This window comes from Emydura macquarii, unplaced genomic scaffold (assembly GCF_026122565.2).
Source record: "Emydura macquarii macquarii isolate MOO-44397 ecotype Brisbane River unplaced genomic scaffold, CSIRO-AGI_Emac_v2 contig_3114, whole genome shotgun sequence".
NCBI lineage: Eukaryota > Metazoa > Chordata > Testudines > Chelidae > Emydura > Emydura macquarii.
In genome coordinates, this window is record NW_027133251.1 from 300,664 (window position 1) to 324,100 (window position 23,437).

A 23,437-nucleotide genomic window follows, 5' to 3' on the forward strand; every position below is an offset into this window, starting at 1 on the left:
CTCAGGCCCCCTTTCCCTGACGGAGCAGAGCTGGCCCCAGCCCTGGGGCTGTGCTGGCTTTGGAAGCAGCCCGGTTGAAGCGCTGGTCCAGGGATGGCCACCTGCCAGTCAGCAGTCGCCCCCGCGAGGGGAAGGGCTGTTGGGGGGGCCCAGCTAGTCCTGCGCCCCACAGTCCGCCCCACAGGGCACAGGCTGGGCTAAGGGGAATGAGCCAAGCGATGCGGCTCCGACCCACAGCCTCGCTCCCTGCAGGTGAAGCTCAGCTGCCCCTTAGTCCCCCCCCCTCGGTACTGGTGCTGAGCTGCCCCCCGCCCAGCCCCGCTGACTGGGTGTGATCTCTGAGCCAGCTGCCCACGAGCAGCGGGCGCCGTAGCACATGGCCCGGGCTTTGCTCCGGGAGGCGGTGCAGGGCACTCCCGGCACGCTGGGGTGCCCCAGCCTCCCTGCGGACAGGGGGACCCGGCCCAGGGCTCATATTGGAGTGAGACACGCGAGTCCGGGAGCCAGCCTGCGGGGGACAGGGGCCTGGAGCCGCAGCCATTCTCACAGCGCTGTGGGCACACCTGCTGGCAGTCGTCCCCCCCCCCCCCCCCGTCCTGTCCCCACCACACTGATCAGAAACCCGGCTAGTCAGGCCGGCCGGCAGCGAGCCGCGAGCCACAGGCTGGCAGTCAGGGCCCCTGAGTCCTCTCCTGTCCCAGCACCCCGTCTGGGTCCCTCGGGGCACTGCCTGCCCAGTGGGTCGGTGCCACCCACCAGAGTGAGATCTTCACGCCGCATGCGCCCGGGCACAGGAGGTGTCTCCGGCCCAGCCTTGCACCCAGCGGCGGGGCTGGTCCCCGCTAATGCTAGCTGCTGGCTGGGGCAGGCGTGTTTGCACAGGGCTTTGCCCTCCTCGGGGAGCGGCTGGTGTGTCGCTGCGCGTACCACAGGCTTTCCTCTGGGCACCAGGCTTCCTTAATGGCCAGGGCCTCAAATACGGAGCGCTACCGTACTGTTCTCGAACGCACTTCTCCTCCTCGGCCACTGGGCGGCAGGGCAGGGCGGTGACCGCCTTTGTACAGCTGGGGAAACTGAGGCACAGAGGCCCAGATTCTCAGAGAGCGAGGTGCCTAGCTCCCATTGGTCCAAGGTCCCACGGGGAGTTTGTGGCAGGGCAGGGAACTGGCGCTGGGTCCCCCCAAGGTGTAGGCCAACGCCCTGCCCCCAGCCCACCCTTCCTCCCCAGTGATCGCCCATGTGACGCTGCCTGGGCACAAGCTACCTGGTGGGAAGGGGCTGGGGCTTTTCCCAGGTGCCCACGACCTTGGGATCTCAGCGCTGGCTGAAGGAGAGCAAATGTGTAGCCCTCCAGCCAGCTGCTCGCCGCAGCAGCAGTGCCACGGGCAGGCACGGGCTGCTCCTGGGGCACTGCCTGCCCGGGCGGGGTGATCTCCCCCCAGGAACTCAGCTTGGCATGCTGGCTCCCCCCAGCAACCGCCCCCCGGCTCAGCGCCAGCCCCCCCTCCCTGCCAGGCTCTCAGCTGCCCCATGCGGATCCCCTCAGGGACCGGGGCTGGTGCCAAGGCATGGGAGCCGTTGTCCGGGACGTTTGGCGGGTCGAGCCAGGCAGAACAGCCCCCTCTGGCTGGCAGGCGCAGCTCCGTCAAACCTCCTCCAAGGGGCCCCTGGGCTGCCCCCCCATGGCCACCTCTGCGTGCGCCAGGGCCCAACCGTCAGGATGAGGCAACCGCCCCATGGCGCCAGGGACTCAGGGGGTCTGGCCCGAGACCCAGAGCGGCCCCCCTCAGCCCCATGGCGCCCTGACCAAGCAGCGGCAGGGCTGGCGGGGGGGTTGAGCTATAACCAGCCCTCCCCATGGCAGGGGGGCAGAGGAGCCGCCCCCTGGCACAGTGCAGAGAAAGTCACCCTGGACCCGGCCTCGCGAGCCCCTTTTATTGGGATCCTACAGGGCCTGACAAGCCCTGGATGTGGGGGAAGAGTCACCCCATCCACTGGAGGGTGGGGGGCTGGGGCGGGAGGGGTCAGTGTCACCCCGTCACACCCACACAGCTGCTCACCGGCACCCCCAGCGTCCACGGATCCGCCAGGACCCCGGCCGCAGAAGAGGGCTGGGCCCCCCGTGCCCCCTCTCCATGAGCCCAGGAGCCTCGGGGCCACGGGCGCCCTGGTGTTGCCCCAGCCTCGCCCCACAGGCCAGTCCCTATGGGGCGCAGGTCCGGCTCAGATTCACGCGCCGGCACCAACGGCAGCTCCACGGCGCGGGGACGGACGGACGGACCATGGCATCAATCCCAGCATCTGCCTCCAGCTGCTCCCGGACAGAGGCCGGGGGCCTCTGAGAACCCGGCCCGTCTCCCTCGGGTGCCCTCCACGCCGGCAAGGGTCTGTCCGGGGGATAGGCCTGGGCCTGGTCCTGGGCTGGGGGCCATGGCGGGACGAGTGAGCGGCGGTTCCAGGGCAGGCTCCGGAGGCGAGCTGTGCTGTGGGGCCGGCAGTGGTGGGGTGGCCGCAGCGTGGTTGGGGTGAACGCCCCGACAGCGGGCAGGGTCCCGCTACAAGATCTGGGCCTCTGCAGAGAGGGAGAGAGAACAGGTTGCAGGTGGGGGGGGGAGCTCCAGGGGAAGCCCCCCAACAGTGGCCTTACCCCCCACCCCCATTGCTCCGCAGACTCCCCTGCCCCACTGGTCAGCCCTGCCCCATGCCCACGGTCAGCCAGAACCACCGTGTCTGGAGGCAGTGCCTAGCCTCTCACCCCCTCACCCCCCCCCCGTCTCACTGCAGACACTCCCCCCCCTGGCCTCTCGGCACAGGGCTGCCGTTACCCGCCACCCGCTGCCCCCGGCTGTCTGATCCCAGCCCAGCGCAGCCATTGCGGGGGGGAGGGTGGCCCCACGGCCTCCCACTTGGCCCTGTCTCCCTGCCCCCCTATTCCATGCCCCCGTGCCATGGCGTGCTCTGCTCACCTGCACCGTCCTGACACCCCGTACCCGGCAACGCGGGGCCCGCCTGCCGCCCTGTCCCCATGCCCCGCTGCCCTGAGCCGGGGGGCTCCACAGCAAGCCTGCGCGGCCCCACGCCATGCCCCCCTCCTGCCACTCACGCCGAGGTCACTCACTGGGCAGGGCCTTCATGTGGACGGCAGCTGCCAGGAAGTTGTGCTTCTGGGTCTCGTCTTTGATGGGTTTCCTCCGGCGCAGCCTGGGAGCGGAGCAGAGCAAAGGGTTCCCGTGACACGGGGGGATCTCCACCGCGCCGGCAGGAATCTCAGCCAGTCCCCCCCGTAGCCTGGCGGCACGGACCTCTGAAGAGGACCTGGCCACCTGGGGCAGCCTCTTACTCCATCACCCCGTAGCAGGGCATGGGACCGCCGTGTGCCAGGGCTGGCAGAGCAGGGGGCTGCGGGTTGGGACTGCAGAGCTGGGGGTGTGGAGAAGCCAACGGGAACCATTTAACGGCTGATCAAAGCATGCTGGAAAGGGCCGGGCAGATCCCATTACGGAGAGCTGCCCATGTTGTGTGGGGCACGGCTCTGCGGGGCGGGGGCACACGGTGGCTGCGCCCACTTGATAGTCGAGGCGACTGACCGGGTGCAAAGGGCCAGTGACAGTCCCGGCCGCCCCCCCTCCCCACCACACTCCCCAGCCCCTGCCCCCCCGTGCTCTCGCAGGGTCTGTCCCGCCCAGGGGAGCGGGGCACCTACCAGACCAAGACGGCGATGCCCAGCCCCACGGCCAGGAGGAAGAAAGCAAAGATCCCGAGCGAGACCAGGACGGCGACCTTCTCCTTGGGGTCGTTGCGATCTGCCGGGGGCAGGCAGACAGACAGATAGACAGATATCACTGCCGGGGAACGCCCAAAGCCCTCTCCCCGCCCCTGGACGGCTCTCCCAGGGCACCCAACCACTCCACCAAGGATGAGGCAGATGGGTTAGCGCCAGCCCCAGCCCTCGCCTGCCCCATGCCTCACAGACACAGGAGAAGCCATTTCCCTGCCCTTTGGGAAAGGGGCACATGGCCGGGCCGCTCATTCGGTGCCGGGTTAACTGGCATTCCTTCCGTGCCGGTGCCTGTTGGCACAGCTCTCCGTGCCCATCACTGACTCGCCGGCACAGGACGGGCTGCCAAGCCCTCGGCACGGCCTGGGTCCTGGAATCAGCGCCATGCCCTCACTGCCCCGGGCAGCCCTGTGCCCCCTGCGAGCTGCTTCCCAGCTCTTCCCTCTCCGGAGGCCAGGACACATCTCCCAGCAGCTAGGAGCCCCGCCGGCCTGCCAGGACCAGCGCCCGGGCCTCGCCAGGCCAGCGGAGCCAGCCAAGAGGGGAGCAGACCCAGACCCTCAGGGGACGCTCGGCAACCAATCCAGGCTGCCCCATTGCAAACCTCAGCCCCTCCCGGCAGCTCCCGGCACAACCGCCTCTGCCCTGGGCAGCTCTTCAGACCCCCAACCAGCCCCACCCCAGCCCCTCAGCATCCAGGTTCCGGTTGCACACCTACATTCGCTCCCCCGAGACTTGCCAGGGCCAGCCGAGACCCAGGCCACGTCCTCTGTGGGGTGCAGGGGCAGGAAGGGTGAGAGGCCGGGGCAGGAGCTGGGCCCGTCCCCTGGCGCCCCGAGCAGGGCCCAGTCTGAACACTAGGCCCGCAGCTGCCCTTGCTGCCCGGGAGCCCGGGGGGCATCTCGTTCCACGCGGGTCGAGGGCGGGCACAGTGCCCTGCCAGGCACAGGGGGCCTTGCTCCCCTGGCCCAGCAGCATTCACCGCTCCGTTCAGCCCACCCGCTGGGCCGGGATCTCGCACTCGCAGCCTGCCCGCCTCCACCCCGGCCCCAGTCACCTTCCCGGGCTCCCCAGCGAGCATCAGAAAAGGGCCACTCACCGATGGGCTCAGGGTTGGGGGCCGGTGAGGGCTCCTCCGCCAGGCGCTCCGGGTCGGTGGCGGTAGTGGCTTTGTCACCTGGCATCGCCGTCAGGCCTGCAGTCGAGGGCAGGAGAGGGAGGGGTTACTTGGGGAGAGGCTGCATCTAGGGCCACGCAGAAAGCGAGGCAGGGGCTGCGCCGGGCCGGGGGGAGAACGAGGCAGGGGCTGGGGGCAGAGCGAGGGGGGGCTGGGCTGGGTGTAGAGTGAGGCGAGGGCCACACCAGGCCAAGGGCAGTGCGAGGGGGGGGCCGGGCCAGAGGGAAAGCGAGGAGGGGGCTGGGTCGGAGGCAGAGCGACTCCCTCCCACTGAGAAGCCTGGCCCAGGGGATGCTCTGGGGGCTGGCACCTCCCTGCCCCCTACCCGCAGCCCCGGCTCTGGGCCCGGCCCCCCTTCCTCACCTGGCCCGGGCGTGGCCCGCGCCTCGGCGCTCCATTCGCTCCAGTTGCCGGCGTCCAGGAAGTCCCGGGCGCCGACCTGCACCACGTGCTCCAGCCCGGAGAAGGCGTCGGTGATGACTTCGGAGAGGTTCACCGTCTCCACCTGCGCGGCGAGCGGGGAGAGGCTGGGACGTGGGGCCAGCCGGCCACAGGACCCCCTGCCCCCTGCCCCGCTTCCCAGCCCCCCCCCCCCGGGAACTCACCATGGACCAGGAGCCGTGCACGACGGGCCGGTACTGGAGCCGGAACTTCAGCTGGAAGTGGGGCTCCTGGGGCCAGGAGGCAGGGTACCGCCAGCGGACCCGCAGCCGCCGTGGGGCCCACGGGACCGGCTCCACCACCAGGCCTTCCGGAGGGTCCGGCTTAACTGGACGGGAACAGACACGGGCAGCACCGTGAGCCGACACGGCCGGACCGCCTGCCTCCCGAGGGCGCCGGTGGGGGGTTCTACCCGGTGGGGGGCCCCCCCATCCGGTTCTCTGTAGCCCCCGTGCCGGCAGGCTCAGCCCAGGGCTGGCGGGGCCATGGGGCCGGAGCGGCGTACCCGTGGGGGCAGCCGGCCGGGCCGTGTCTCGCTCAGGGCCCCCGGGGCGGGGGGACGCACTCACTGATGGCATGCATGGTGACGTCGAGCAGCCGGAAGCTGGCGCCCAGGGGGTTCACCTCGGTGACGTTCAGCCGGTAGGCGCTCCAGAACTCGCACTTGTGCACGGTGCAGGTCCGTGGGGACGCGGGGTCCTGCACGCACGGCCCCGCCAGGCTGTTCTTGGCCCTGCTGACGAGAGCGTGGGGCCGTCGGTCCCGGAGCCGCAGCGGGCCCCAGGCCACCCAGCCAGAGCTGTTCTGGGGGGGCCAAGCTCCCTCCCACAGGGCGCCCGCAGCCATGTCAGCAGCCCCAGACCACTCCCCGCCGTCCCGCTTTGCAGTGCCGACTGGACGGACTGGGCCAGTCTGCGTGGCACAGTGGGACGGCTGGGGGTGGCCATGGCCCCACTGCCCCCCCCCCAAAAGAGCAGGCACCGAAGCACCGTGCCAGCCAACTCCAGCCATCGCTGACCCCCCGCCGCGGCGCACACAGCCCTGCGCTCCCCAAGCCCCTCGTGCAAAGCCCTGCTGGCAGACAGGCGGGCACACGGGTGCGGGTACACCCCTGCGAGGGGCCGGCCGGTGCACGCAGGCTGGTCTGTGGCGCACCCGCCAGCACATACAGCCCATGCACCGATAACTCAGAGCCTTAGTCTGCACAGGGTCTGGGCCCCCCCAATCCGTGAGCCCCTGCAGGGCAGCTGGCACGGGGGCCGCTGCATCCCACCCCTGACAGCCCCAGGGTCGAGGCGGGTGAACGGCAGCGAAGGGAAGGCGGGGCTCCGTGGCCATGGGATGGGGCGCCCTGAGAACGGGGCAGGGGCCAGGACGCGGGGAGCCTCGGGGGAGGGACAGGGCAGCGGGTCCAGCGGGGCAGGGGAGTTGCCTTTGGGCTGGCGCCAGGCCCCTTTTCTTCTTGGGCCAGGAAGGTGAGAGGCGCGAGGACGCTGATTCCCCACGGCACAGAGCCGCCTTTGTTCTCGCTTGCCGGCACGAAAGGAAGCGGGCCGGGCTGTCTGTCGGGCTGGGAACACCCGCGGGGGCTGCGGGGTGATGAGCGGGGGCCTGGGGCAGCGTGCAGACAGGCTCCGGCTGTAGGGCAGGGACCGGGCTCCGCAGGCTGGGGGTGATGGGTGCGGCTGGCCTGGCTCAGTGCCGGGGACAGGCTGTCTGCGGTGGGCACAGCCAGGGCCCCAGGCAGGGGCTGGGATGGGGTAACCTCTCTGACAGCTCCGGAGACAGTAGCCCTGGCTCTCCGCAGAGTCAGCTGTGCCAGGCAAGCTCCCCCAACCAGCCCCACGCCTCGCCTGCCCTGGGGCCGGGGCTTCGGGCCGGTCTCCCGGCAGATGAGCCGGCTACTTCTGCATAGGCCATCCCAGGCTGGGTGCTGGCACCACAGAAGCGGCGAGCCCGGCGGCACGGATTTGGTGCCCTCCAGCCAGCCTCTCTGGGGTCAGGGTACCCAGGGGACATAGGAGAGAGCAGGCAGGTCCCAGGACCAGGCTGTAGGGCTGGGGTGGAGGGGCCAGGTCCTACCTCCACTTCTCGTCGCCCGTCAACAATTTCCTGTTCACAGAGAGAAACAGGAAAGCAGCCGGTGAGTCCCCGGGGCCCAGGTAACGCGCTAGCAAACCCGGCCCGGGCCGGGGCAGGGCACTGGGCGCCCGGGCGTCTCCAAAGCCAGACCTGAGAGACGCTGCGGGGGCCGCTGGGCAGCGACACGGGGGCAGAGGCAGGAGAGAACCTTGCGCCCGGTGGAAACCCCCAGGGCACGGCTGGGAGGCCGCATGGATTCAGTCGGGGGTACTCTGCCCCCCAGGCCACATGGGTGCCGCACAGCCTGGCCGCCCTGGGTCCCTGGGCTCCTCAGATGGGAGCTTGGCACCGTTACTGTATCACCCCATTTACGGCGCGCCAGTTAGTTTGGTCTGTGCCAGGATGAGACGGCCGGTTCCTCTGGCACCGAGCCGGGAACAGCAGCAGCGACTCGTGCGCTCCTGGCCGTCTGTAGGTTCAGGGCAGAGCTGTCAGGCCCAGGATCCTCGCCGGGCGGGACCCAGTGGGAGCTATCCCGCTCGCTCTCTCGTCCACCCCAGGGAACAGGCTGCAGTTTGTCACTTCCTGGCCAGAAAGGCTGCCTGGACCTGCTCTGTGTTGACAGCTGCTGCTACGCTCCACCCCAGAGCTGGCTGCATGTCTGGGCTGAGGGAAGCACACGTGCAAGACTTTGCAAAGCGCCCAGGCTCCCTCCGCGGGAAGATGAACGACCGTCCCAAACGGAGCCCGGCTGGGGCCTTCTCAACCTCTGGTTACCTGCAGCCCCACATGGGCGCAGAGCGGGCCCTGCTCCAGCCTGCCCCAGCCCACGCACACTGCTGGGAGTTTGCATGAATCCCGGGAGCGTCCCCCTGAGGGGAGACCCCAGCTGTGCATGGCCCCCCCCGCAACGACTGGCCTGGGCCCTCTGGTGGTTAGCGGCTGTTGCCGGCGACATGCAGCGAAGGGAACTGCAGGGGCTTGTGCATCAACATGGAAGGGCCCTGGGTCGGTCCCTGGCCAGGCTCCGTCTGTCTGTCTGTCTGCAGCCGTGGTTCCTGCACAGCCCATGGAGTTTAGTCTGCAGGATTTGCCTCCCAGAGGAAACTCAGGATAGGGGTTGCACGATTTCACCTTCCTCGGGGCACGGCTGCTGAAGCGGACGGGCTACTGGCCTGGGGTGGGACCCCAGTTCCCAAAGGGGGACCCGGAGGAGCGGTGGAGGGGACGGAGCCCTGCGCCAGCTCTCCCCAGCGTCAGAGGGATCCGCCGCTTCCTTCCTCCCGCAGCTGGTCAGGAGTCGCCCGCAGCCTTGGCGGGGATGGGAAATCCTCCCTTCCAGAGACCCGGCCGCGGCCTTGGGGGAAGGGGCAGCTGGCAGATCCGGCCGGGAGGCGGATCCCACGGGGAGGCCCAGCCAGGCCCCTGGCAGACACCGGGCCCAGTTCTCCTCTCTGGGGCGGGGATTGGGAGCGACAACCCGGGGCAGAATTGGGCCCCCGCGGTACCAGCTCGAGACAGCAGCCCAGGGACACGGGCCCTGATTCTGCTCCGGGGTAATCCTAGAGCCGCTCCCCTGACCCCGCTGCCATGCCCCCTGAATGCTCGGTCCCCACTGGGTTCTGGGGCCTCCCCGCAGCCACGGTATTCCTGCCAGGGGCTCACCCGTGCCCCTAACACAACCCTGGGGGTCCCCCCAGCCCTGTGCCCTCGCCCCCCGGCTGACAGACCCCGCTCCTGGCCTCCCAGGGCGGCTGCTGCTTGGGAACCTGCCCCATGCCCCGATCCGCCCTGAACCCGCTCGGGGGCGGCACCTCCAGCCCCCACCAGCTGGGGGAGCAAACGGCCCCAAGCCGGGGCCCTGCAGGGCTGTGCCGGTGCCCAGCCCCTGGCTACACACATGGCATCTGGCTCTCCTGCACCTCTCCCCCACCTGGCATTGCACCCCCAGGGCGGGCCAGGCTCCAGGGAGTTCTGCTCCCAGCTCTGCCACCGACACCCTGTGCGACCCAGTCCGAGCCCCTTCGCCCCACTGTGCCTCAGTTTCCCCATCTGCCGAACAGGGATAATACGTTCGACCTCCCTGGGGCCGGCGCTCTGAGACAGACGGAGGGACGCGCGCTGCGGGAGCGAGGCACTGCGACCCTGCACTGCTCCTGAAGCTTTGCTCGCAATAAACAATTAGCCCCTCCGGATGCTGCGTGGGGCAGGGCCCCGGCTCGCCACCCTGGACCCTGCAGAGCCGGGCATCGTTCTGGCACAGCATCAGCACCTGAAGCACCCCCGGCAGGATGGCAGGGGGGTTTCCATCCCCAGGGTAGCCACGTGGAGCCGGGGGCTGTTCCCAGGTGAGGAGACGTCCCCACGCTGGCTCTGACTGTGTGAGGGCATGAACGAGACGGGGCGGCTGCACGGCCAAGGCGGCAGGAGGGGTGAGGAGACGCCCGGCACACACCCGGAGCAGCTCCGGCTCTGCGGTTAGCGAGCCAGGAACCGCACGCCCAGCTCCCAGCGTGGAGCCGAGCGTCCCAGGGCAGGGGCCGGAGGAGGCCGGGGAGCCGTGACGCCAGCGCCTGGCCAGAGCTCGCTGCCGAGACGGGCTCCGAGCAAAGGGGCCTTGGCAGCAAAACATGCAAAACCAGAGACATCTGGGCACGTTCTCGGTGCAGGAAACAGGCGCCAGCCGGGTCCCCCCATCTCACCAGGGAGCAACACACGGGGCCCCACACGGCAACAGGCGATCTCCGGGGAAAACGGCGGCCACCGTTTCTGCACGGCTCTGCACAGCGCCTCCTCAGGGGTTAGAACTTACGATCCACAAACCCCCGTCCATCCATCCATCCATCCATCCACACATACCCCCGTCTGTCCATCCATCCATCCAACCCTACACACGCCCGTCCAGCTATCCATCCAGCCACACACCCCATCTCTTCATCCATCCATCTGTCCTGACAAACGCCCATGTAGCTAGCAATCCGTCCGTCCATCTGTCCATCCATCTGCACGCCAACCCTATACATGCCCATCCACCCATCCGTCCGTCCATCCATCCAACACCCATCTCTCCTTCCGTCCATCCACCCATCCGATCTGACACAGGCCCCTCTAGCTATCCACCCCCCATCTCCGGCTCTTGCTCTGATCTGTTTCCGCCGGTCGGGGCGACGCCGGTTCATCGCTTTGTTCCAACATTCGCCGGAGGAGGCAGCACTCGACGCCCTCCTGCATTTTCCACTCCCTGGCCGCCGCCTCCTCCTCGCAACTGTGGCTTTTCCAAAACTCTCCGTGATTTCCATCCCCGCTTCCAAAGCGAGCCCGCTGTGCAGATTTCCCGCCCACCCGCTGGTTTGCCTGGGGAGCGCTCTGCTCGCCTGGCAAACATTCCTCGGGGGGGGGGTAATCGCGCTTGGGCCGCGGAGACGGCTTCACAGCTCATCCCAGCTCCGGCCGCAGCAAGCAGACACCCAGGATGGATTTCTGCCACCATGAACAGCCACAAAGCTCAGAAAGCCGCACTCCAGGCGCAGGACTGACGCGCCGCCAGGGCGTGTGGTCACGAACCCCCAGCTTCGGGGCTGCTTTAACTGAAGGAAAAACCGTTTCTCTAGTCTGTGCCGTGCAGCACGCCGGCCTGGGCAGAGAACACTGCTGGGCACGTTTTACTAGCCAGGGCTGGTTTCAGAGAAACACTGAGCGCGACCATTTGACCTGCTGTGATAATGAAAAACACGCCTCTCTCTTATTTCTCCGGCGCCTTTCATCCGAGAGGACGCTTCCGGAGCTAGACCGGCAACCTCAGTCACCCCGCCTCCGCCATCTGCAAAACCTGCCTGTCCGAAATGAGCTCACCCGCCCGGAGACAAAACGCATCAAGGCATCTTGGGAATCAGCCCAAACCAAAACGATTCATCAGCACGACTTTTATGGCCCCCCATCTGATTTGAATAAACAAGGTTAGACTCTACGTCTCCTGAAATGCAGCCAACTCTGGGGTGGAACGCGGGGCGTAGGAACACTACACAGCACTGTAGGACAGGAAGTGACAAGGAATCCCGTTTGCAGGGAGAATTGAAGGTGTTTCCCCAGCTGGGGCCATGGCTAACACCCCGGAGAGCGGCATTCCCGCCCCCTGCCCGCGTGGCCCAGCCGTACCGGTAGGTGGTGACGTATCTGGTGGGCAAGAAGGTCTCCAGGCTCGGTGTCCAGGAACAGGAGAAATTCTCGTAGTCGGAAGCTCGGCAGGTGACGGACGGGATCCCAGGCAGGTCTAGCGCCGGCCGGCGGGGGAGAGACATTTAGGGGACTCTCCGGGCGCCCCCGGCAAACCGGAGCCTCCCTCCCAGGCATGTCAGAGGAGCCCCTCCTCGCCCATGCGGTACGGGGGAGAGGATACTGGGGGTGGACAGCTGCTAGGGGGCTGGACACCAGCGCCATGGATGGAGCTAAGGGGGGGCAGCGTGAATGGACGGGGGGCACTGCCCGGGGAAGCCTCTCCCCTGCCCACGGAGCAGGCAGCCCACCCCCGGCACCTCTGGGCTCCAGCTGGTGGGGAGAGCGGAGCCTTCGCCCGGGTGACAAGCAGGGCCAGACACCACCAGAAGGTGCATCCCCCCGCCCAGCCCTGCCCCTTGCCCCCGGCCCGACGGGAGCCCCGCGCGGGAGCCGACTTACACCCCAGCCGGAGGGAGACGGAACAGAGGAGCTGGCCCTTCCCGTCATGGCAGCTGTAGGCTCCTCGCGCAGCCAGCGCAGCCCGCGGCAGCACCAGGTCGCCGTTCTGCAGGACGGAGCCCTCCGGGAGCGTGGCTGCCCCGTCCCGCCTCCACTCCAGCCCCGAGCTGGGACAAGAGGCCAGGCGGTTAGCGACAGAGAGAGGGCCTGGCTCCAGGGCACCGCGGCTGGCACCTGGCATGTCACAACCCAGCAGGGCTGGCGGGAGAACACGGGCATGGCAGGGGCTGCAGGTCGGGAGTGAGGGGCAGTGGCAGAGCTGGGGGTGGGGGCCCGGGCTGGGCTAGCAGGAGGCTGCAGGTCGGGAGTGAGGGGCAGCGGCAGAGCTGGGGGTGGGAGGTCTCCATCTCCATCCCCCCCGCCGGGAGCTGGGTCTGTTCCAGTCCTGGTGCGAGCAGAACCGGAACCGGAACCGGGCTCCCTGCCCGGCCCAGTGAGCACCTACCGTCCGTGGGCGCCGGCACACGACAGGACGACGTCTGCTCCCACCTGGCCGTACTGCACACCTGGGAGGGACAGAGCAGGCGCGTGAGCGGGGGGGGAAGGGGGGGAGACGTCCCTGCGTGTGCGCGTGGTCGGGGCGAGCCGGGGGGAAGTGGCTGGACGCTGCCCTGGGTGAGACAGCGACGCCCCGCGAGGACGACACTCCCGAGATCAGGGGAGGCCGGGGCAGGGGTGCCCGCAGACCTGCCTGTAAGGAGCCTGGAGGGCAGGCGGGGGGATTGAGGGGCTGGGGTGCAGGAGGAGCCAGGCTGGGGGTTTTCTCCGTCAGAGGTGGGGGAAGGGGCCCACTCCCAGGGATCGGGGGGGGGGGGCAAAGACTCCCAGGCCCCCCTGCAGATCAGAAGGCGAGGCCGCGCGTCTGCAGAGCATCCCCACCCGGGGACCCCCCGCCCCAGAGCACAGCACCCCCGTCTGGAGATCGCCTGCCCCGGGACCCGTCTCCTCTCCCTAGCCCAGCCCGGCTACTGAGCGGTCTCCATGGGCCGGGCCTGGGCCGGGAGAGCAGAGCAGGGCAGGGGGCTGCAGGCTGGGGCCGAGGGGCGTCGGCAGAGCTGGGGCGGAAGGAGAGGGGCCCAGGGCTGGGCTGGCAGGGGGCTGCAGGTCGGGAGTGAGGGGCAGCGGCAGGACCGATACAGACGAGATGATGAACTGTCGGGTTATTTCGCCTGAGAGCAGGGTCGGGCCGGGCCGGGCTGCTTCCAGGAGACTCACCAGGGCTGATGCTCTGAGCAGGAGGTTTCTCACCCTGGCTTGCTCCAGAGTGCAGGGAAAATTTCCGTGCCTCAGTTTCCCCAGGTGTAAACCGGGCGTGGTCCTCCTGAGCCCCCACCCGGGGCCCCGGGGCAGTGGGGTGAGCGCTGAGCTCTGCTGGCCCGCAGTGGCTGAGAGCGCCGCCTCGGTCCCGCTCACCTTCCTCTTGCCAGCCCTCCCACGCGGCGCCGGGGGCCGACACCAGGGCTGCAGCCAGGAGCACCATCACCCTGCTGAGGCCTGGGGCGGGACTGCACATCTGGGGAGAGAAAACGGCCCGTTACGCCCCAGCGCAGGCTCCCCTGGGCCCAGCCTTGGCCACCCCCTCGCACGCATAGACCTTCCCCCCGCCACTGCCGGCACCTCCAGCAGCCAGGAAGCCGAGCAGGGCTGGTTTCCCCACTGCCCCCCCCCCCGGCAGACACCAAAGCCCCACGCTGAGGCCCGGGGAATCCCTGAGCCAGCCGGGACAGCTCCAGGGGAGGAGGAGATGCTGGAGGGCTGTGGCCGAAGCAGGCGTCTGGATAATGGGACCCCCCCCAGGGAGCTGTGACTGGAGAGGGGACCGGCAAGTCTCCCGGCTGCCTGCCTCCGGACCTGCCTCTGCCTGGCACCCCCTGCGCCCCCACTCCCGGCAGAACACTGCACTGGTGTCACACGCAGTAGGAGGAGCCCGGCTCCCTGCAGAGTCGTGATGGAGGGACAGAGCGAGCAGGGCACCAGCTCCTGCAGGTGGGGAAGGACGGGGCCGTACCTGGCCCAGGCTGCCTGCCCTTCCCTGCCCCGCTGAGCACGGGTAACACGGCCAGCCGGGAGCTAGGGCGGGAGAGCCCAGCAGAGACGCGCGGTGCCTGGGGTGGGAGCAGCCCGAGTGCAGACGCAGCCGTCACTGCTTCCCTCCCACGCCCGGGCGTCGCCCATACCCCAGCCATGAGCTGGGAGGATAAACACCGCTGAGCCATGGGCCGCGGAGCCGCTCAGCTCGCAGCCTGGCCCCTGCCCACCCCTCTCAGGGCTCAGCGTCCCAGCAGAGCACTGGGGGGTGGGAACAGGGCACGGGGGTCCCCCAACGCCCCTGGGTGGGGACCGAGCCGTCCAGGCCAGCTCAGCTCCAGGGACACCTTTGAAACCCGAAGGGAAATACAACAGCAAGGAAACTCCTACAAGACGCTCAGGGGTTGTGGGGGGAAAAGGAGGGACAGACAGGGGCATGATCTGCTGTGACAATCGGGCCTGCAAACTGCCCCTGACCGGGAGCTCGCCCGGGAAAGGCCAGCGGCAGCTCAGCCGACGTCCCACCGAGAGGTAATGAGGGACGCGCTGGGAAAAGCGGCGAAGGGCGCCGGGCTCCAAACTCAAATCCCAGCGCCAGACCCAGGCCCGGAGCCCGCCCGGAAAACAGGAGCAGGGGAGCCCAGACATCCAAGAAGCGAGACGGGGCTGCCGGAAGCCAGGCTCAGTGGGGACCAAAATAACGACAGCACCAGCCCCGCTCCCTCCTGGGGTCCTCGCAAAGCGACGGGGGGAGCTGGCTGCTGCTGAAAGCCGAGAGAAGGGGAAGTAGCGAGGGTTGCCTCCCTCCTCCCCCCGGCTCCCGTCCCTGCCCTCCCCCCTCAGCTGCCTCCTGCCTGCCCCCAGACCTTCTGCGCCCTCGTCCTGAGAGATTTCCAGAGCCCCAGATGCCATTGCTGCCTCCTCTGGCTCCGGCTCAATCCCAACCCCTGGTGTGATCAGGAGAGTTTGTCCCACTCCCTGTCTGCTCCTTTCCACCCCCGACCCCTTTATTTCTTCTCTTCCCAGCCTTCTCCTGCCTCTGGCCCAGGCTGGATCCCCTGCAATGCGGCTGCGCGCCCGTGAGCAGGGGGGCGATGTCCCAGCCACCCCAGCCTGGCACCGTTGGCAGGTCTCGGCCGGCCGGTCAGGCCCCGGGCTGGCTCCCCGTCTCCCCAGCGGTGAGGTCACACACGAGCGTCCCGGCCAGAGCCAGCCCATCTTTGCTGTTCTCGTCTCCCCCCTTTGGCGGGTGTGTTTGTCTCGTGCTAGGAAACGGGACCGGGCGTTACCAGCCGCTCCGGCTCCACCGCCACTAACTTCTCCTCCACGCCCCAGCGGGACGGCCATTAGCGCCTCTGACTGCGGCCAAGAGACGGTCGGGCAAGGGGCTTTTCCTGCTAAAACTCTCCGGCTAAAGGCAGGTGGAAGCAGGCCCGCCATCACCGGGGGACCCTGACGTCATGCTTTATGTTTCGCTGGGTGGCCGTGGCTCCGGTCGCGGCAGCCGTACGTGCCACGAGGCTGAGCGATGTCTGTGGGCCGAACTCGGGCCTGGTTTGACGCTGCTCGATGCGGGAGAGTTACCGTGTTCGACTCTTTGGGCGCAGGCCCTCGCTGCCCGGCACTAACGGCTCGCTTGCTGCCACCCTGCCAGGGCGCCGCGGTCCAGAGGAGAGCAATCCGGCAGGCCTGGGTCTGACCCACAAAAGGAGCCAGGGTGGGAGCCCCAGGGAGGCCGAGGGCTTGGAAGAGAGCTTGGCTGGGCTCCGGCCCGTGGTGGGTACATGTGGGTTTCTGGCTGTCCTTCGTTACCCAGGCATTGCCCCCTCGTCCAGTCTCGATAAGAACCCGGGCGGGAGGGGAACAAGGAGCCGTGCAGCGACCGGCGGCTCGACTTTCTTTCCTGGCCCGTCCCCCATCTGCCAAGCCAGGAGAGCAGGCCAGACTGCACATGGAACATGCGTGTGGGGAACGGGTTGTCACGTCAGTTAATCCGAGCCAGGCGAGGCGTCCCTGCTTCCCACCGTGAGTCAGGGCTGTCTGGGGGCTTCGGGCTGGCGGGGCTCCAGGCAGACACAGCAACGTTGCACAGAGATCCCCACCCAGGAGCTGGCTTGGGACGATGCTGTGTCTATGGGAGGCAAGCTGGCCTAGTGGGCAGAGCACTGGCCAGGGCATCAGGAGACTTGGACTCCATACTCGGCTCCACTGTTATCTCAGACCAGTCCCCCCCGCCCTGCTGTCCTGTGCCTCTGTTTGCTCCCCCCGCCCTGTGTCTGTCATGTCTGTCAGGCCGTGAGCTCCGTGGGGCAGGGACCCTCTCGCCCCGCATCCGGGCACCACGAGCAGGCTGCTGGAAGATACAAATATCGTGGCGTCCAAGCCAGCACGCGGCCCAGCCCAGGGGAGGGAGAAAAGGGCTCGTGGGCCACGCTGCGCTCCGTCGCCGTGAGAAACGGGCCGTGTTTCGCGGCGGAATTGGCTCCCTGGGGGGCCGGGGAACCGGACGGGCTGCGAGCTCCCTGCCGAGGTCGGATCCCGGGCTGCGCGAAGGGCAAAGGTCAGGCGCTCGCTGCGCGCTCGGAGGTGGGGGCCGCGGCTGCACGGGGTTTGCAAAAGCTGCAATGAATTAAAGTCTCTTTCTGGCGCCCGGCCAGCTGCCTTGGCTGGCTTTTAAATACCAGGCTGTCAACCAAGCGAACGGCGCAGGGCCCGTGACTCACGCAGGGGGCCCGGGGAGCTGGTGCTGTCTGAGCGCAGGCGGCACAGCTGACCCTGCGCAGGGCATTCCACACCGCTTACTAGGAGCCGGGAGACCTGCGCCAGCAGCTGCAGCTTCCATTAACCCTTGTACAGGCTCGCTGCAGAGACGCAGAAGTGGCCATGTTGGGCGAGCGGGGGAGTGGCTCCCGAAGCGTGTACAGGGCAGGGGGGGGATCGAGAGGGGATTGTGTGGCCCGTAGTTGTTTATTATCTGTACGGCCCTGGGAACCCCGGCCCTGGACCGCACACGCAGCAGCAGCATCTAGAAATCGTTACGGTTTGTTCTTACACGTTGTGCTGCCTGATCCAGCGACTACGGCCCCCGGGCTCCCAGCCCTGTCCCACAGACAGACGTGGGTTTCTGAGCGTTCATACTTCCCCACCAAGAGCAGCCCGAGCTGCCGAGCAGCACCGCTGGGCTCTGCACAAATTCACCCAAATCCCTCCCTCCTTCAGTGCAGGATCCGGACCGGGGGGAGGGGGGGGGAGGTCAGGTAAAACAGGGAGGGTGGTGGTGCTGGAGCGGGAGGATGCAACCGCCTGTCATCTTGCTTGGCGGTTCTGGCAGAGCAGGCTGGCAGGGGCGGCCGGGTGTCAGGAGGGGAGGGGCTGGTTTGGGAAAATTAAAAAAAGATGTGCCTTGCACGTTGTGTTTCTCCAGCGTCTGTCTCGCCTATTTCAGCCGGGAGCTGCTGGTGGGAGAGGGGAACACGGCTGTCTATGCTATCTATACGTACAGCACCTGGCACAATGGTCTCCACACCTGACGGGGGCCTCCGAGGGCGACTGCAGTACAAAGACTATTACAATTAGTGTCATTCAACACACAACCACCCATCACCTGCCTGCAATGACTGTATTTGTAGCACAGTGAGGGTCTAAGCGAAATCAGCATCCCACTGTGCTCGGGGCTGTACATGCATGGGCCGAGTTACTATCTGAACCGTCAAAGGGTGAGAAAGGAAACTGAGGCATGGAGGGGGGAAGTGACTTGTCCGAGGTCACCCAGGAGGACGTGACGCAGCTGGGAACAGAATCCAGATCTCCTGAGTCTCATGTCCGGGCTCTCCCCCTCTGGCCTCCCCCTCAGCTGTTCACACAGGCCCCCCCTGTGCAGAGCGCAGCGAGCGGCGGGGGCCCCCTCCCACTCTCGGGGCAGAGAGCCACATGGGAGCTGGGTGCGACTCAAGGTTTGTGCCCCGCAGGGACTTCCCACCTTTCCAAATCGCCTTTCGGCCCAAATGAGAATGAAAGAGTGAAATTTCCACAACGATTCAATTCAGAAATCCCAAACCGGCCGTATCACAGCGCGGCGAGGCGACCGTCCCGCTTCTACCTGCGAATGTATCTGCTGTGTTCCGGCAGAGTTGAAACGAAGCCCTCGGACCTTACAGAAACGAAAAGCGTGTTGAGAGTTTCCCATCAAAACATTTCCAAACGGATCTATTCTCGGGAAACATTTCCTTGCTGTCGAAGCAGCTGTCGCTGGGAGAAACCTGCGGCGTGGGAAAACTTCCAGCCGGCTCCGGTTACCGCACTAAGCCTTCAGAGGTCACGAGGTCACGCTCCCTTTGGCCGGGCCCAGCCGGGCGCAGGCAGTGCACCGAGATGTCTGAAATAGTTCGAGATGGAAAAAACCACTCCCTGCGATGAGCCGGAGTGTTTGTTTATACACGGATCCCTGGGCTCGCGCGCGGGTGGAAGGGAGGAGGATGGATGGCAGAAAGCAAGCCACAGGCTCCGTGCACTGAGAACATGACTCAGGTCCCACCTGAAATCCACGAGGCCGCCGAGTCTGACGCTCTCCGTCTCCGAGGCACTGGAGGCAGAATCAGATTTCCTTAACGCTGGCGTAAAACTGAAGCAAAACCGCACCACAGAGTGGAGGCCACGTCTACACGACGGTTCTGGAGCCGCAGCTGTGCCGGGGCAGCGCCATCCTGCAGGCGTTTCCTACAGCGGCAGAAGGGTTTTTTTTCTGGCAATGCGGTTAATCTGCCTCGCCGAGAAGCGGTGGTGCAGTTGACGGAAGAATTCTTCCATTGACCTAGTGGCTGTAAAGACACCGGTAGGATGGCCACATGTGTAGGAATAAACCGGACCAGCCCGCTTCTTTAGGCTTGGTCCCCCATCCAGCACTCAGACCAAACCGGACGTGGTCATGGATGGGGGACGCTCCCTGCTCCGCCCCCGCCGGTGGGGACCTCGCATGCACTGTGTCCAAGCTCACGCCGGCAGGGGCAAGCCCAGGTGGTTCCTGGACGTACCAGATGATCGGTATTTCAGCATTTCGGTATTCGCCGGGCAGCGGTAGGTGGAGCAGAGCCGCCGTGACACGGTGGGGACGGCCTCTGACCACGGCTGCACACCGCACATCCCCTGCGGGCGGCTCTCGCCAAGCACAGAGCAGACGGGTCATGCTGCTGGGATTCCTACGGTCACGCTGGTCCCCCGGGAGGCCAGCGCTGCAGCGGCAGTGCTTGATCAGGATGGTCTCTTGGACCAAATCGCACGGCTGGCTCTGCCTGAGCCTGTTTGCCCTCTGCCCCGGCGGTTCTGGGAACACGTCTGCAGGCCGGGCTGGATTCCTCCTGCATTAGAACGCAGGCAGGGGCCCTGGAGGACTCAGCTCTGGGCTGGTGTGTCCTTCGCGCTGTTTACTGTGGGATTGTTTGTTTATTATCGGCCGAGGCCAGGATTTTATTTTTCCACGTCCTGCTCTGGGAGTGATTTGGCCAAGCTGTAACAAGCCAGGTTTGTATTTCTGTCTCCTGAGACAGCACCCCGAGTCCTGGACAGTCCAAGTTTACACAGTCCAAAGCAGGAACAAATTCAGAGGGAAATTATTTAGCAACCTCTGAACTTCAGTCTCCCAGGCCAATATTTGTGCCCAGTTCCAGCCCAGCGCTCTAGCCCCTTTATTTTCACTTGCTCTGAACTGCGTCTGCGGGGCTGAAAATCCCTGGGTCTTGTGTGTGCCCAGGTGCGAAACGGGCTTTGAAGGTTTGAGCAAACATGGGCGTGCAGTTACTGAGTGGGAGGGGAGCAAAACCAATGTCAAACACCCACCTTCCCCCTTACTAAACCAGCCAAACTTGTGATCTTTGTTCTGAATAGCTCCACCGCTCATGTGACGGGGTCGGCCACGGAGATCTGGCAGGAGACGGCCCTGACTGAGTGAGAAATGCCCGTGAGACTTTGAGTGAAAACTGCACTGGCTTTGGGTGAATTACAAGCCAGGAAAAACATACTTCAGGCTTGCACGGCAGTGTTTTAAACACAGAAGAGCGGCCATTAGAGGCTGGCCGGCCCAGCTTACTCAGTTCATGTAATGACAGAGCGAGAAGTGTTTGCAAGTTAAATAAAGACTGAATTTTTCTCAAGCAAGGCTCTCAGACTGCCCTGGTTGCTGTACGTACTAAACAGAAAATGCCACGCACAAAAACCTGGGGAAATCCAAAAAACTCCATATTAAAAAAACGAGACAAGGTTTCTAAGTGACAACACGGTTCTTCTTTATCACATCACACAACAAACTCCAGCACTTACAGGCAAAGGTGTGAGTGGTTCAGGACACAGACCTCATCCTATGCAGATGATCAACATAAACCCATTATCTCTACCAGCCGCACAGAAACGTCTGTTTCACCACAGCACAACGCCCTTCTCTCTAACTCCAACACCGTTCTTTCGTCGTTAATCTCAGAATATAAATGCAACACAAAACCCTTCAGAACAGCCTCAAATTCCAGCTCCACACGTAAAGAATTCATCTGTAAATCAGCAGACTGCCATGAACGTTTCCTATTACACCACACCTACAAACATTATTCTCTAAAAACAGCCGTTATTAGACCTCTGCCAAAAAAAGTTATAGTGACAACTGACATATCCACTGGCGCCGCTTCCCCTTTCACACAATGCCTCACAAGAAAATATTTAGATGCTGAAATCAGGATTTAAAAACAACAAAAATACAAACCAAAAACAACCCCTGGACCAAGAGATAAGGTTATTGTGTTGCGACAAAACGTGCCTTTTTATTGCCGTTTAGGATAAGGGGTTTGCTCGGGCAGATATCCGGAGCTATTCCTTCTCTTGCTTCCGACTGCCTGGGCTTTGCACGTGATGTGATGGGAAAATACTCTTCTGCCACTTAGCAAACAGAGTTGTTTTGCTGTGGAGATATTCTCCGTGCATGCCTGCACACACACAGAGTACTGAGAAACCTTACAATCTCTTCTTAATCCTCTTCCACTGGTCCCTAATCACCTTGCAAGCCATTTCGGCAGGGGATTTATGCACACGGAGGGAGCTCAGAGAATGCCAGGCGCTGTAAGGCTTGCTGCGGCTCCCAGAGATTACCTAACCGAGTGAAACCACAATTGCTGGGTGGTAGCGCTGTGGTTACCCGCCTCGCACTCACAGCAAGAGCGCCGCTAAAGCTTAAGATAAAGGAAAACCTGCACGTTAACTCCTTTGTGGCAAAAGGCGCTCGCAGCTCCCAGGAGACAGAAGCACCAGAACAGATCACGGGCCCGTTCACGAGATGGCAGCGGGTCACACGAGGGGCAGCACTTGCCCTGGCCCTGGCCTGGCAGGCCCTGCTGGGACGGCTCATTCAGGTCTCCGAGGCAGGCCCAGGCTGTCGCCGCTTGGACGGCGCGAGGGTTGTGCGGAAGGAAGTATTTTTGGTGAGCTTTTGCAAATGTCACGGGCGGCAAAGGTGGCTTTGGTTGCACAACAAAAGATGCGGAAACATCTCAAGAAACCCTCCCCTGCGGCGCCACCGACGGCTGGAGATTTGCCGTTTCAGCACAACGCAGTGGGGGTGGCTGGGGGGTTTGCACGCGCAAAAAAAAAAAAAAAAAAATCACAGACCTAAACTACAAGGTGAAAGCTCCAAATAATCCCAGCCACGTCAGCAACTGGGAGGTGTCAAGGCCAGCAGGGCCCATGAGATCGCCTGGTCCGACCTCCTGACAGCGCAGCGGAGCCATTCCACTCCACCCGCTTCCCCCGGTCCTGAGCCTGAGGAAAGCAGCCTCCAGAAAGGCCTCCAGGCGTGACCCGGTGGGGAATCCCCCCTGCCCCTGGGCTGTTTGCTCCAGTGGCTGATCACCTGCCCCGTTAAACATCTGTGCCTTATTTCTAATGGTCTGGCTTCAGCATCTGCCCGTTGCTACTTGTTCAGCCTGTCTCTGCTGGATTCAAGCATCCTTCAGTCCCTGGGATTTTCTTCTGGCGAAGGCCTGGATACCCTGAGCACACCACTTCTCAGTGACAAAGCAGACAGACGTCTGACGTTGCGTGGCTGTGTTAACCCCACTTTGTTTTTCACGGGCCCAGCTCAGCGAGCGCCCGTCCTCGGCACGACGGACCGCTCCGCCCGTCTGCGTGCCAGCCGCACGATTTCCCAGCCGGGATTTTATATTTGCTGCCAGACCATGGGGGGCAATGCTGAAAAGCGTCAGGCCTAGAACTGGGCCCGGCGGCCTCTGGCTAGGAACCCCCATTCGATGAAGAGTCCCCACTCCGGCTGCCTTTCAAGATGGGGCCCTGAGCCAGCTCTGAATCCGGCGCCCGCGGGGAGGTCTCTGCAAATAAGCCACGTGGTGACGTTTGCCGATGCCCCCTGGCTGGCAGGGGATTCCTGGGCGAGCCGTGCGCAGGAGGGAGAGGAATGCGATGGAGACCAGGGGCCGCAGGGGGAGCTGGGCGTGGGGCGAGGGATAGGCCTGCCTGATGTCCGTGAGCGTCATGCGGGAGGGAGGGTCCCTGTAGCGAACTCCCGCAGCATTTGGTTATTAACCCTTGCAGAGCGCCCGGAAGCCAAGGGTGGGGAGGTGCTTTGCAAACACGGCGCGCCGTTTCAGTGCCACCGCCCCCATTTTGTGTGGGGAAACTGAGGCAGAGAGAAGGGGCGGGACTTGCCCTGGGGCTCCCAGTGAGTCTCCAGCCGAGCAGGGAATGTCCTGGGGCCCATCCCAGTGCCGTCAGACCGTCCTTTTCCCACCTGGGCCGAGAGCAGCGGCTAAGCTTTCCCCATGCTCAGTGCGGGATAGAGAACCAGGATCAGGCCCTCCTCCCCCGCCTGCGTTCTGGCACCCGGGGCACTCGGCGTCAGCCCCACACAGGCAGCCGCTGGCAGGGGGCTCTGCGGCCCATGCAGCCGTCCCGCCCCACCAAACCGGGCTCTGAGCACCTCCCTCCGGCCAGCCCCGGCCTGGGTGACGCCTCACCAACGGGACATGGCGCCCAGCCTGCGCCCACCTGGGCCGACATCAGGAGACCCAGAGCCGAGGAAGATGGACAAGGAAAAACACCGCCATGGGCTGTCCCATACCTACACCCCGAGACCCCGCAGGGAGCCAGCCCCGGGGCTCAGCACAGACCAACAGGCGGCTCCGGACCCAGCTGACCTGCCCTGTGAC

At 65.4% G+C, this 23,437-nt stretch overlaps 1 protein-coding gene across 6 annotated transcripts in view; it reads right to left on the minus strand.

Annotated features, from left to right (window-relative positions):
- Nucleotides 1-1,098: 1,098 nt before the first annotated feature.
- IL11RA (interleukin 11 receptor subunit alpha) overlaps nt 1,099-23,437 on the minus strand; it is a 54,793-nt gene continuing 32,454 nt past the window's right edge. For 3 of the 6 annotated variants that reach the window (XM_067530883.1, XM_067530886.1, XM_067530885.1), the window contains exons 2-13: nt 13,626-13,725; nt 12,658-12,718; nt 12,153-12,319; nt 11,634-11,748; nt 7,479-7,508; nt 5,966-6,132; nt 5,561-5,724; nt 5,319-5,460; nt 4,878-4,973; nt 3,704-3,803; nt 3,119-3,201; nt 1,099-2,572 (exon numbers count right to left, since the gene is read on the minus strand). In XM_067530883.1, the coding sequence (XP_067386984.1) occupies nt 2,556-2,572; nt 3,119-3,201; nt 3,704-3,803; nt 4,878-4,973; nt 5,319-5,460; nt 5,561-5,724; nt 5,966-6,132; nt 7,479-7,508; nt 11,634-11,748; nt 12,153-12,319; nt 12,658-12,718; nt 13,626-13,725 (1,242 nt within the window). In that variant the 3' untranslated portion in view covers nt 1,099-2,555. Of the gene's footprint in view, nt 2,573-3,118; nt 3,202-3,703; nt 3,804-4,877; nt 4,974-5,318; nt 5,461-5,560; nt 5,725-5,965; nt 6,133-7,478; nt 7,509-11,633; nt 11,749-12,152; nt 12,320-12,657; nt 12,719-13,625; nt 13,726-18,339; nt 18,442-23,437 lie in introns of those variants that run through there. The other 3 variants (XM_067530881.1, XM_067530880.1, XM_067530882.1) reach the window with 3 other exon arrangements.